The sequence below is a fragment of the Cyphomyrmex costatus genome, unplaced genomic scaffold (genome assembly GCF_001594065.2).
Source record: "Cyphomyrmex costatus isolate MS0001 unplaced genomic scaffold, Ccosl1.0 scaffold16, whole genome shotgun sequence".
Lineage (NCBI taxonomy): Eukaryota > Metazoa > Arthropoda > Insecta > Hymenoptera > Formicidae > Cyphomyrmex > Cyphomyrmex costatus.
In genome coordinates, this window is record NW_017275609.1 from 848,525 (window position 1) to 862,976 (window position 14,452).

General features: G+C 32.0%; 1 protein-coding gene across 1 annotated transcript in view; it reads right to left on the bottom strand.

Annotated features, from left to right (window-relative positions):
• Positions 1 to 901: 901 nt before the first annotated feature.
• Positions 902 to 14,452, bottom strand: part of Phlpp (PH domain leucine-rich repeat protein phosphatase) — a 35,639-nt gene continuing 22,088 nt past the window's right edge. Inside the window, exons 3-14 of the mRNA XM_018536845.1 lie at positions 14,295 to 14,441; positions 8,716 to 8,863; positions 6,718 to 6,843; positions 6,395 to 6,548; positions 6,196 to 6,256; positions 5,550 to 5,804; positions 5,046 to 5,255; positions 4,660 to 4,822; positions 3,807 to 4,090; positions 2,713 to 3,555; positions 2,052 to 2,292; positions 902 to 1,360 (exon numbers count right to left, since the gene is read on the bottom strand). Of these exons, the coding sequence (XP_018392347.1) occupies positions 902 to 1,360; positions 2,052 to 2,292; positions 2,713 to 3,555; positions 3,807 to 4,090; positions 4,660 to 4,822; positions 5,046 to 5,255; positions 5,550 to 5,804; positions 6,196 to 6,256; positions 6,395 to 6,548; positions 6,718 to 6,843; positions 8,716 to 8,863; positions 14,295 to 14,441 (3,091 nt within the window). The remainder of the gene's footprint in view (positions 1,361 to 2,051; positions 2,293 to 2,712; positions 3,556 to 3,806; positions 4,091 to 4,659; positions 4,823 to 5,045; positions 5,256 to 5,549; positions 5,805 to 6,195; positions 6,257 to 6,394; positions 6,549 to 6,717; positions 6,844 to 8,715; positions 8,864 to 14,294; positions 14,442 to 14,452) is intronic.

Here is a 14,452-nt window from a genome sequence, read left to right on the forward strand (position 1 = left end):
GGTTTTAAATCGTAACAACGTGTTAAAACTTGGAAAAAAAATATGGACAATCCATTAAAAGAATATAAGATAATGTCTTGTAAAAGAAAAGAATTTTTTAATATTCTCCGATCTCTAAGATCAGAAACGGATCTTCTTCGATCTCTATTATTTGACCCATTTTCTGCGGAGTGATTCAGTGCCGTAAAGTCGTTCCGCAATAAAGTAGATATAGATCTTCCGCATGTCTACCGTTATAAAGAAATAAGGCAAGCTTTGTGTAGCGTAAAGGCTGCACAGTGGTTTCCGCGGTCCCTTTATTGTACGCGTATCAGCTGCAATAAACGAGCGAATTACCGAAGTGACGGTACAAATCCCGTAGTCTATCCTTCCACGAGGTTCGAAGAACTCCATAGCTTATCTTAGACTTGCCATTGTTATCAACACGATCGATATTATTACTGCGATTGTGTACATTTATGGTCGATTTACTCTTCGCTCAGGCATATTGTATTCGGTCAATTACTTCGGCAGCTAATGATAATTAGAGTACAGAGGTATAATTACCTTGTGCCGTCAAGCCTCCCGAGACAAATCACTTTACATTGGATTGTTCATAAATAAGTGCAAATTAATTTATCGCGATTTAACAAACGACTTAGCTGTACAATGAATTACATTCCGCAATCTAAAACGATGACAACGATAATGAAATGCTGCATGTGCTTTTTGCAAAATATAATTTCTTCTTAAAACATAGAGGCAACTTTTTCAGGATAGGACTTACATAAACGTTATCACATTGTGTAACGTTTCTCTAATTCCGATTAAACTCGTTCATTGTTAAATGTATTGTAGACATTTTGCTTTTTTGCACTTCTATCTTGTACTTACAATTAGTATCTTTGTATTAGACTTTCATTTACAATTCTGTAGTGGCAACTCCCCAATACTGCTGCATCCTCGTGGCGTCTTGCTCCAACGAGTCCATACCATTTCTTTCTTGGATAACAGCAAAGTCGTATTCAAGATTGTACGGCATTAACCTCTGCAGGCTACCGAAATAGGCAGCATTTGGTCCACCGTTCAGCAATCTTCGTCCGCTACCGAAACGGACCATCGGCGGTCGTGATAACGAAGGATTGAAAGATCGAGCGCTGCCGAACCTTTTCGACAGGAAGGGTAGATTGCTCCCCAATTGCGGCGTCGATCTTGACTGGCCGCGGTGTAATGGTGCTTTCGTCAACGTGTCCAACTCCTTATCAAATAATAGCTGAGTGTTCTGTTCAAGCATATACTCCCAGCAACGAAATTGCTCCTCGCTGAGGGCGCTAGATCTTTCCGAGATAGCATCCTCTTGCGTAGGAAGGCAAGGTGATACCTAAGAAACAAAAAAATTGAAATAATAAAGATTTTGTATTTTTTACCTCTTACAAATATGTTGTGTTCCGAGATACACTGCCAATATTAAAAATATATAGTTTACATAACATGACTTACACAGAGTGACAAAAAAGTAGCTACAAAATGTGTCAAATTATTAGCCAGGTAATTATTTACCGTCATTTTAGAGTCAAAATAATATTACAGATATTATTTTGGTGTCAAAATGATGATAAATGAGCTTGGTATTTGATACGTATCTTTTAATAATATGCATGTATATATTTTAAAAAACAAATTTTTAATGTTAATTATTATATATTTTTGATATTTAATAAGATGTAGTTATAATAACATTCCAGAATTTGCATTTTTCTAAAAATACATTACTAATGATATTAATAAATATAAAATTTTGTGACTAAACTTTTTTTTTGTTATCCTGTAAATTTTCAGTATTAGCAGTATATATATTAAAACATAACTTACATTCTTGCTTATTTCGTATCACACTTCCGCATGTATATTTTACGAACACATTGTGCGCAAAGAATTGAACTGTCATCAATTTTTTGTTATCATATTTACTACCTCAGTAAAAAGTATAATTTTTAGCATTTCTTTGCCAGTGTGCGTTTGTGAAAATATTTTTTACGAAATAATATTGACAAAGAAATTCGCAATTTTACTTTTCGCATGCCATTTTCCTGCATTAGAACACTCTGGTGAGCTTTATTTGTCGCCCTGGCAGCTGCACTTCCAGACCACATCCTTCCAGATGGATGACGAGACTTGAAAGTGCTGTCACTGGCTTGATCAGACTGTCCACTTGGCGAACTGCGGTCGTCTCTGTACGGAGGACTTTCGTTCTCTTGTGTCGATCTAGAATTCTTGAAGTATCTTCCGGAACCACCGTGAACTTTATTGGATCTGCAAATGCCAAGTAAATGCCACAAATTTTATAGTAACATATTTAAATTCTTTATAAAAAATAAAATTAGTTTCCAATTGTTAGGAAAATTGTAGTATATATTTTTATAAAAGTAACAAGAATAAATCTCGACATTTTCGATAAAAGAGATAATTCTAATAATTATGAAAAATATTCGAGTTTTAATTTTGTAGAATATTGATAGATACTTTTTAACAAATTTTTATATAACAAAAATATATGATTATTTAAAGTGTCACATCAATTTTTATAAAATTATATAATTAGATTATCAGATAGTTCAAAGACATTAATATTGCTTTTATGCATTTTATATGTTTTGATGACAAATTCATGATATTAATCAACTTACTTTCTATCATATTTATTAGCAATATTCTGTGTGTGTGTTTCCTTACCTGCTTACAATATTTTTTAACACGCCATTAAGGTAATAGCCTTCGCTCGCGTGACAACAGCAGGCAGCTGGTGGCTTGTGCGTCGTTGGCGGCATGCAACAAGGACAAGGACACACGCTATCACTTTGACTTCTGTTTTTACCAACGGCATGCCTAAGTTCACGCATGAGTTGATCCATGTCGCCTGGACTTGGTCCCGCTAACCGAACGACGATGATGCTCAGATTGTCCTCTGCACCGTAAGCCTGCGCCAGATCCTGAAGTCTTTTAGCGGCTAGGACAGGACTGGCCTCGGCTCTGGCCTCTCTTACGGCCTCTTGAACACTTAGAACCTCCCATAATCTTCGATTAGCAACTATGACAAATTCATCGTCGTCTTCCAGAGTCACTTCATCGTACATCGGATCGGGCACTATCAACGGGAACATGGCAGCGTTACCAAGTTGATTCTTAACTGTCTGGTTCTTTTTAGACTTGGCAAAGGTCAAGGGACCCGCGGCTCTACAGAGGACAGCTTTGGCGTCCCCGGTAGAAGCCACTTTCAAAGAATATTTGATCGAGGATTTTGAATATCCCTGTTGTGATGACATTTTCACTATGTGGACCAGAGTTGCGTCTACGCCGTATTTTTGACCTTTCTCCTTGAGCTCTCTGTGTGCCGACAACAGGGTATATTTCAAGTATTCCTTCGACGTCTCCCGGACCGTTCGTTCCTCCAGCAAAAGACGAGGAATCATTTCTTGAAGAGCGCTAGGTGCTTCTTGGTTGGAACCACCATCAAATATACCAAACAGACCTTCGACGTTACAAAAGGATGGTATTCGCACTTGGGAAATGTATAGCCTGTGTACAAACATAAAGTTTTCAAGTTCATCAGAATGCAGATAATATTGCGATATTATTTTGTAAAAATAAATTTCTTGCAATAAAAAGGTAATGTTTTTTTTTTTTTGTCTATTTTTTTCTATATAATTTATATCAATCTTGGGAGAATAAATATAAATGAACATGGCCGGAGACACTACGCATCTCCTGATAATTGAAATATAATAAATGAAATATATAAATAAATGGAATATAAATAATAATCTTACTTTTCGCGCGAACCGGCAGTTTCCGAAAAACCTAATCGCCACGGTTGTTCGGTGTTCTTTTCTGCCGCAACAATTTCTTGTTGATGCGGATGAGATGGTAAACTGGGTCTGTTCTGTCCAGATACATCCACCAAAGATATTGGCCTTTGAGATCTATAATCTTGAAACTGTCGCGGGTCCACATGCAGTCGGGAATTACAGGATATATCAAGAAATTGCAGTTGTGATGGAACCAGTGTGGCCAGATTTACCCTGTCCAATTGATTATGTGCCAGATCTAACACCTGAACGAAATAAATATTTTATTTTATTGTGCTTTTATTATCTTACTGCATGTATTATTAATATTTTTGCGTCCTTCTATAGATATATTTTTACGTTGGCATATATTCTATTTTATGAAAATGAGCACACTCCAAACATTGTAATTTCATAAAATGTATCACACTTATATATAGTATTATAACAAAACTGTAATATTAAAATTATTTTATGGTAACAAAAATATATACTAAAACTAAAATGTTAATATAATAATAAATTTAAAAATTTATAGATAAATAATTTTTTATAGCTTATATAATAAAATATGTCATAAAAAAATTTTTTTAATTTTTTTAATTTTACGTGTTTTTACATATTTTTGTTAGATTTTTACTTTTATGCATCCATAATAAAATATATTTTGTATTCTTTTCTTTTATACGTATATTTAATAAAGATTGTATTATATATTAACATGTGTATATTTAATAAATCACGAAAGGTCACTACAATTTTTCGCTTTTTAAGTCAACTCTTTATAAATACAAAGAATTAATTGCTCGATATGCATTGATATTCATATCCTCACCTTCAAGGACGCTGTTCTGCTAAAGGTAGGACATGTTAATAGCCGATTAGAATGTACGCGTAGCACGCGCAAATGTCGCAGATTTGCCACGTTGTCAGGAAGGTACTGCAATCGATTTCCAGACAACACCAACTCTTCCAAGTCACTCCAAGCAGCTATGCAACTGCAAGATTTTACATCAATTTTAAAAATAAACATAAAACTATCTCAAATATCTCATATATATAAACACTAGAATCGCACTTTTCGAACGACTGATTTTTATAAGTTACTGATGTTTTTTTTATTATCTATTCACATTTCGCGTCCATTATATATTATTTGATAACTGATATAAAATGAACATTGTTCTTCTCCGTATCTTTAACAAAGAATGATAGCCTCACCTTTCTGGAAGCGTATCCAAGGTGTTATAAGCAATATGAAGAATCCTCAAAGACGTAAACTTTGCGAGAGCGTCTAGAGCGGTATCAGTCAGACAATTTGCCGTGATGTATAATTTCTCCAAGGTGTGCGATCCCTGGTGAATTTTCCCGGCCTCTTCGCGATACGGAAGTTCGGAGAGTCGATTGTTGGAAAGGTTTAAAACTTTCATTCTGGAAAAGAGTTCGAAGTTCAAACTCTATATTGAGTGCAAAATATTTACGAAAAAAACTGTTATAATTTTATTTTAAATTTTATATTAAATAAAATATATTTAAGAGCAGCTTCATTCGAATTTAATAACAATTCAGGTTTGACATAAAGTGATTATGATTTTTAAAAATTATTATAGATGCTGTATTACTACTATTATTATTATTCGTTCCTGTTATTTTAAAATAGAAATATGGGGATAATATATATATATATTTATTAACAAAATTTAAATTGTATATAAAATGTCTCACTTTTCAGTATTTGTAAAAAAACTGGTTGGCAACGTGGTCAACATGTTGCCCTGCAGAGTTAAGTGTACGATATTCAATGGTCTCCTGGGCGGTGGTAGGGCTTGCAGCCGGTTGTGAGGCAGATGGAGAACTTCTAGTCTCGAGGGTTGTGACAACAACCTGTCTGGGAGAGCCGTGAGAGCGTTGTGCGATGCGAAAAGGACGCGCAATGCTGGCAATTCAGTTGTCCATTCCGGCAACGCATCTAAATTATTGCTGAGAGCAAAGCAAAAAAAATACAAATTTTTCACATCAAATAGAAATTAATTAAATAACAAAAAATACATTATAAAATCTATTAGTATGTTATATTAAATGGTATATTAAAGAATTTGCTAAAATACATATTTATAATTGCTATTAAATAGTGTTATATTTAAATAGATCACTGACTATAATTTTACATATTCTTGTTTTTAGCTTAAGGATAAAGCGCTCAAATAAAAAGTACATTTTAAATAGTAAAAAAATTGAAATATACAAAATAAACTTTAAAAAATCTTGTAAACCGAGATTAATAACTTTTAAGATTAGGATTTAATAGTGTTTTGTAAAATTTTTAGATTTGATGTTAACATGTATATTAATTTATATTGCATTCACTCACTAGGAAACATCCAAATGCTCCAGATTAGTTGGCACAGGTTCGATGATTAATTTTTTCAATCCTGTAGAAAAATAAATATTTGTATTCCAATTTTATTCCCTTACTTTTTTATTTTTCAATTTTATCTCAATATTGTATTAACTAAGTAATAAAAGGTACATACATTATTGTACAATACATATAAAAGATCTACACTCACTATTATTACCAGCAATAAGCGATACTAGGTTTCGACCGCAAAGGGTTAATTCCGTTAAATTATTTCGTCCGCAGCGTACACTTCTCAATTCTTGCAGAGCACTAATGTCCAATTTTTCAATGCTATTTTCGCTCACGTCCAGATGCGTCAGATTCTTTATTCATAAAAAAGAAATAAACATCAAGTTATTTTTTATGTTAATTATTTTTTTTATCTTATCTTTTTCGAAAAGATTTTTTATTTGTAAATTAGTGAATTAGAAAAAAAACAAATATATAGAATTGAAACAAAATAAAAATTTCGTAAATGTTATATAAACTTACTCCGTAATTTCCCAAAATTATATTTCCTTTCAGTTGATTGTTTCTCAGATTGATCTTATGTAAATTATTATGATTAACTTTTTCGTCCTTGTAAGACTTCCCGTGATCTGTCTTCGACAGAACTTCCTGTGGATCGTTATGTAAATAAATAAAATATCTTAAAAATTTTTTTTAATTTTGGGAACCAATATATACAAATTTGAGATATTCGATTACGATATATTTATTTCTCTAAATTCAATGTTGGAATAATTTTATATTATTTATGAAAAGCCTTTTTTACTTTAATTTTGTCGACAATTAATCTTTGAAAGAAATGATTTCCTAGAATTTCTGTTTCCTTCTTTAATTGTATTTTTCTTATCAACAAATATACACACATTTGTTTGCCCTTCATTCAAGTAATAATAATAATCTGAATAATTTTATCTAATTTTAATATTGACAACAAAGATGTAACGATTGTTACACTGTGTTGCATTGTACCCTTGCTGAAAAACGCTCTAAAACAGGTCAGGTATGCTAAATCCAGTATATCGTTCTAAGGTTAAGGACTATCTATTAGGGACACGACGCTGTTAGTTCCAAATTTGGCCAGGAGAGGGCCCTCAACTTGGAATATTTCTTGCAAGTAAAATTTGATCTGCTCATCTATATAAGGATCGTTATAGCATCACTTCGTTACTCTGGTTTCTCTTCAAATCACGAATAAATCTTTCGCCTTTTACTAAAGATTTCCGTGGAGGGGAACACTTGATGAGTCTATAACAATTTTTTGTTGTACCCGGTGAAAACTGGGTCATAAATTAAACCAATATTAAATTATTTAAGTGACATTCAACAACTCGTGGTTAACTCTTAATCAAGATTTAACTCAAGCCATGGTCCAATTCATGCTCCTCACGCGCGGCTCACAACGCAGCTCATAAGCATTATATTTGTCTTTGTTTAATATTTAACAATTAAACAACAAGGCTGAAGTGAATTTTTAAAAGTTGTAAACGTGAATCGGACCATGCCTTATTCCTCGTCTCATTACAATTCTTTTCCAAAGAAAAAGATGATTAAAGTTGAACCTTGGTTAAGAATTAACTGTAAATTGTGGAACTAAAACTTAGAAAAGTATATACTTTTTTAATTCTTTCACAAATCCATCAGAAAATGAGCTGATATTATAATAAACATATTGTACGTATTTTAATTATGAAGTTATGTTAGTTCGTAAGTAATATTCTTAATTATGAAAAATCTTAATTGTATCTTCAAAAAATTTTTCGCGGAAACTTTTTTGATGTTATTGATAATTGTAATTTTAAAGATATTGATTAAAAATCATGTAAATGAATGTGTATAACTTACATTATTAAAACGAAGTACAATAGCAACATCAATTAATGTTAAAAAATTAAGTATTACAGTTTTATGTTTCATTAAAATTTTTTGAGGATATTTTTATACGTAATAAATACAACATAATATTGCGAGCAAAACATATTTTTGTTATAACATGTATAATCAATAATAACAAGTATGATCAGTAATAAAATGTCTATATGTCAGACACGTGCGAATAGACCAAGCTACAAGGGTCAAGGTCGAATAAAGAGGATCAATATAAAAACCGCTTAGAATTCACGTATGTAATATTACTTTTACTGTAAAAGTGTAGAAACTCCCACACACTTTATCATTGCCATTGTAATCTATCTAACATTTCAGACACTTATAGTTTATTTCTAATTTCTTTATGTACTCGAGAGAGATATATATATATATACATATTTTCCTAGATTTTTATATATTTATGTATTACACGATACATAAAGTTTTTTTTAATAGAATTATTTCTATTTATTGAATTTTGTTATAAGTAACTTATTAATTTTTCATTCTTTTAACTTAACATGATTCTTATCAATTTAATTTGAAGGATTTCTTTTTGCATTAAATCATTTATTATTAACTATTTATTATATTATTTATGATAGTTTAACTTACTGTCAGAGTGAGAGCTCGCATCTTGAAAAAGGATGGTACGATATTGAGTAAATTTCCGACGAGGGAAATATTCCTCAAGTTTCTCAGCCGTGTCACTTCGTCCGGTAAGTCTTTGATGCCATTGCGGTCAAGGATCAGTTCTTTCAAACTGTAACACGATGGTAAAGTTATATTTAATAAACAGAGATTGCATCGCGAATAAATTAATATAGATTTAAAATTATTGATAGTATTAACACAATTCTTAATTAACATTTAAGAAACGAAGAGTTCAAGTTGACTTTGAATTAATGTGTGTTTTATTTATGGATTGTCTACAATGGAAGTAATATTGCGTAGTAAGCAGTAAGCTGAAAGAAGATGACCAATCATAATCGATTATTTTCTTCACATTCGACTGTGTTGAGTCAATTTCTTATGGATTACAACTTACTACACTATATTAGTCTCATTATAAGCTCAACCTTTATACTCTTTTCATATTTAAATAAGTTTGTTTGTTTGTTTTCTTTGTTTTTTGTTGTTTTCTAATTAAAGCATTTCCATTTTTGGTACTGTAAAATATTATAATCATACATAAATCAATCTAGTATTAAAATACATATAAATTATTAAAACAGGACAAAAATATAAAGATAAAAAGATTTTATTATATTGAATATATAATGTAAAATTAGAGAACACCTCGTTCATTATTTACAGGATCGAAGTTTGTAACATTATTTTGAACTTTTTTGCCACTTTTTCTTAAAGTATTAATTAATAGAGGAAGAACCTATACCTGGAAAAGTTGATTCGTAAATTATAGTTTTTGCGGATGTAGTAGCAGTGAAGTTTTTAGCTACTGTGAATTGTATTTCGAAGCTTCGGACACGCGAGTCGGTGAACCTAAACGAGCGAGCCGCCCACAGGATGTGCACTTGAGTAGAAAGTTTCGAATTATAGTGAAAACCTTCGTTGCAGTAAACATCTGTGTCATCAGGCAGACTTTCGATTTTTGCCATAAAGCAGTTCTTATCAGTAAACGCTTTTAATTTGACAAAAAACTTGATTAAAATTCTTATTTTTATGTTAAAACCAGTATGTATAATGTGCTTTATTTTTCCCGCGCATCTTTTCTGTTTAATATCATTAAGTAAGGTTATGATCGATCCTTTAAAAAACGCTTTGAAAGAAGATTCTTAAAGATATTAAGACAGTTTTTACGTTGTTTTATATAAACTATTAAAAATTCAAGAAGTACAATTTTAATTAAAAAAAGTTTTAAAACAATTTAAGACATTGTATCTTTAGTAATACATAAGAAAGAGAAAATAAAATCTGAGAGTAACGAAATAATGATAAATATTTCGAAAAAAACTAACACAAATGTTCACGATTACAAAATACTGTCAATATTTCTATAAATAAGTTTCCAATAAATGACATCGAAAATAATTGCATATACAGAGAAAATAATTACAGATTGTTAAAAAGATATGATGCAAGAATATAAAAATTAAATAGTTGATTATAACAGATCGTAAATAAATATATTACTATCGTCGTTAAAAATAAGAAAGTTTTGCTATACGAGGCTGTTGTTGCCTTATTTTAAAACGTGCACTCATTGTTTCTTACCTAATTTGGTACTTCTTGCTTTTTGATGTTACTGCGCACACGTTCGTTCAAAAGTGAGGCAGTGTTCAAGTACCTGAAGTACTTTCTTCAGTACGCTCGGTAGATACGATTGTTATCATCAAACAATGTTGTTTGAAGAACACTCTGGATGTATTCCGTAGATTTCATTTTTACGAGTTCTATTCTTTTATTGTTATATATTTTAATAATGTATCGTGTAAAGAAATATTTAAATATTAAAGTCATAAATATCTGGGGTGATTAATCTTATTATATTAATTGCTGTATGTCTTATATTTAGTAGAGTTGTTTGTGTCGAATAAAAACGTATGTCATACCTATATAAAAGTGTGACGCTCTGTAGATGTTAAAAATCCCTTGAATCGACGACTTTTTTCCCAATATTGCATTCTTTCCGAATGCTACAAAGTGCTGGAATACCTTGGCTCATCGTAAACAACAATACATCCTCTCTGTGAGCAACATTCTCACTTTACGAGACAAATTTTGCAAATTGCAAATCATACATTACACATACAGAACTTTCACCATCGAACTTGTAAATGTATATATTGCATAGTGAGATTTAAATTTTCGCAGATTAAAAGATTTTTTACGACACAATAACTATTCGATTTTTAAACGTTGATCCTACGGTCATGTATAAATTTTAATAATAGAAACAATCGCGATTGTCCCTACAAATAAAAAAATTTATGGATAAAAAAATTTCTCTCTGACCACAGAATTTCCGGTGGCGATTCGGAAGCGATCCTCTCGGTTTTTCGTGGCGCGATTTTTGCATTCGGAGATCCACACTCGCGGCGGTTCTTCCGAGGACTAAAGAGGTCGGTTGAAAGGCAAACTTATTCCTCTTGAGGATACCGTCTTGTGGCGAGGGAAGAAGAGGGAGGCAAAACCGAGAATGGGTTGGCTGACCACTCTGATGTAACAGAACAGAAATTGTCTGCCGGTGTACGAAGCGGGACCGAGCGATAATGCGCTGTGGCTTAGACCGGACATGCACCAGCGATGGGCGGCAAGCCGGTGAAATCCGTGTTACATATGATACCTTGATTCCACGTGAATAACGTTGCCAAATTATGCTGTTTGAAGGATATACGTAATATACGATACGTACTACAAATACGCATCTCCGTCGAAATCTATTCAAATTGTATCTATCTGAATATTATATCTGCTTCAACGCGCGGTATATATAATTTTAAAAATATTTAGTACATTTAATTATACAGAACTATTTTGGATATTCAAATTGTTCAAAAGCCGAGGTAAAATCATTATTACGATATAAATAGTGATTTTAATACAAAGGATCGAGTTAACTGCGTTATTATCACCGAATGTGTTCAAATTTGAATTTAATTATACCAGAAACCTATAAAGATTTAAATCTCCATGATCCTCGATGTAAGATATTTTATCTCTGAAAACCCTTTGTTCTCGTAACTGGGTCAACTATACCTGGAACGACGGAAGCACGTGTTATCGCGCGAGTCGTATAATCTTAAATTCAGATTCGGTTTTTGCCTCGTTTTGGGCGTTTCGTTTGACGCGATCATCGAAAGTGAATCATGCAAAATTGCCTTAAAGTGCCGTCTCTTCCTGCGGTAGAACGGGGTTAGGCAACACCAAGAGTCGTACGTTGAGGCAGTGGCGCGAGACGGCGAGACTCAGGTGGAAACCGGCGCACGCGAGCCAAGAAAAGGTGAATGTCTATGAAACTTATGTTGGACTTGGTGAGTGCTTCATCCCGAGCAATTAGATCTCGGGAGATTCTCATAAACGAACGTAAGTTTCCAGAAATATTACGTTACACCGCTGTGATTTATAATTGAAAGCATCGGTGCGTTGAGGCTTCTTTCGAGAAAAACAAGAATACAATTTTATATAATATTCGTCTTCTTAATTATTACCTTAATTAAGTAAAATTTTCTACATTACGCAAAAATTGGGGTATTCAAAAAAATTAACATCAATAAAATTCTTACATTTCAAAATGGAAATATTCTTGAGTTATAATTTAGGCAGCACAAGAGTCTCTGGATTTAATTAAATATATAAGAAATATGAAAAGTTAGACGCAATTTGCTAATTTCTTTGCTCAAAATAGTTAGTTTCTTTGTTTAAAAATAAAACTTCTCTGTTTAAAAAATAAAAAAATCTTTATCTTTGAAGTATTCATTTAAATAAAGGTTCTTAATGAAGTATCAATTTAAATGAAATCATCGTTTCAGACATCATCTACTGAATATAGGTACATATAGAACTTTTATTTAAATTTAGCAAAAGGGGTCACAGATGCACTAAAACTATATTAACTATATTAACTAAGGGATCGATTATGTCACTTCTAATGACGACCAAATGAATGAGACTTCATTTATCTAAATTATCACCGTGGAACTAATGAAAGAGAAAAGCAGAGAGGTGTAATCTACATGACGATCGTCAAGACCAAATTTTATAAATTCGCTTATGAGTTCACCGACGGCGAATCTATGTGGGGAGCACTTTTACCTTTCATGCGTATGTGCGCGCGTGCAGCGACGTCGTCGTGTTCACACCCCGTAGTTCCTCCCTCCGGCATCCTCATTTCCGGTCGGTGGAAAGCGGTTTTCGAGAAACTTTACGTAATCTCCGTCTCGATTGTGTGCCTCCCCCCTTCTCGCAAGATCAGATTTTTTGCTAAAGTGCGTTGTCTAAAGTTGCGCGGTAATAAGAAGCTTATCGTTTCGTGTGATCTTTATAATGTCTCGAACTTAATGATAATGCCTCAAACTTTAAAATATCTTGAAATATAAGAATCGTGACACTTTAAGATCAATTACGAAAAATCTAACAGGAAGAAGAAAACTGTATTCTCCATTATTTAACTATTAATTACTAAATTATTTTTCTATTTATAATCATTTTTCATTATTTCTATTTTTGCTTAGATATTAATTAAAAATTTGTTTAGTAAATTAAAAAAACAATATATCTACTAATAGTGGATCTATTTAGAACTCATTTCGAGAAATCTATTTTGAAACATATTTTGGTAGATAATACAATTTTAACATTAAAAAAATTATTATAAATTTAAAAATAAATTGTGAATTATTATAAATAAAAAATGATTTATTAAATCGCGCGCGAGAAACAAAAAATTCTCATATAATTTGCTTCGTTATTATTTTAACTTATTTACAATATTTTAATTTCTCACTACGTAGCTCTTCATTTCGGAACAAAAGACTAAAACCATTTTGATGTATTATAATATTATATAATTCTCTATAATCGATATTATATGTTTCTCGACTCCTAATATCAACAAACGTCGTCGTTTTTCAGAAAATCAGACAATTAACAGCATTATTCGATTATTATCACGCGTGATTTTCCACACAAGCCTGTTATCAGCGCTGATCGACAATAGCTCGCGTGATTAATGTGTTGGTAATCAATTGTACTCCTCTAGGTTGACGCGCATAAATCAGGCATGGAGGGAAAATTTAGCTGCGTGCATATTAATGCATACAACCTGCTATATCGATTTATTATAAAAAATAGATATGCCGTTGCAGTGATTGCTAAAGAATAAATAATTAAAAAAAAATAATAATTTTTAAAATAATTAATAAGTCGGAATTTTCAAAAAGTTCGATTATTCTAGCATGTTTTGTTTTATTATAAAACACTTAAAGAGATGAAAAGCACGATGCATCATAGTTATTTAATTAAAGTTTATTTAAATAGAAAACGAGTCATATAATTGATAAAAAGATTTTAGAGATAATTGTTACGTCTGATAAAAATCAGTCTCTTCTGATAACGAAGAATAAACATGCGAGAAAACCTTTTCTGTTTAAAAGGGGATTATTAATCTAATCTACCTTTGTCATAAACAGAACAGATAGATGAATAAATAAATTATTAAATTATAGGCATACTTGATCAGTCGGCAAATGTCAACTGGAATTATCTCGATCTTGTTGTCTGAAAGATTAAGGTAGGTCAGCGTTGGCAGCTCCAGCAATTCCCTTGGGATTCTGTGGAGATTGTTGTTCTCCAGATGGACGGTATGAAGTTTAGGAAACCTACACGGGAA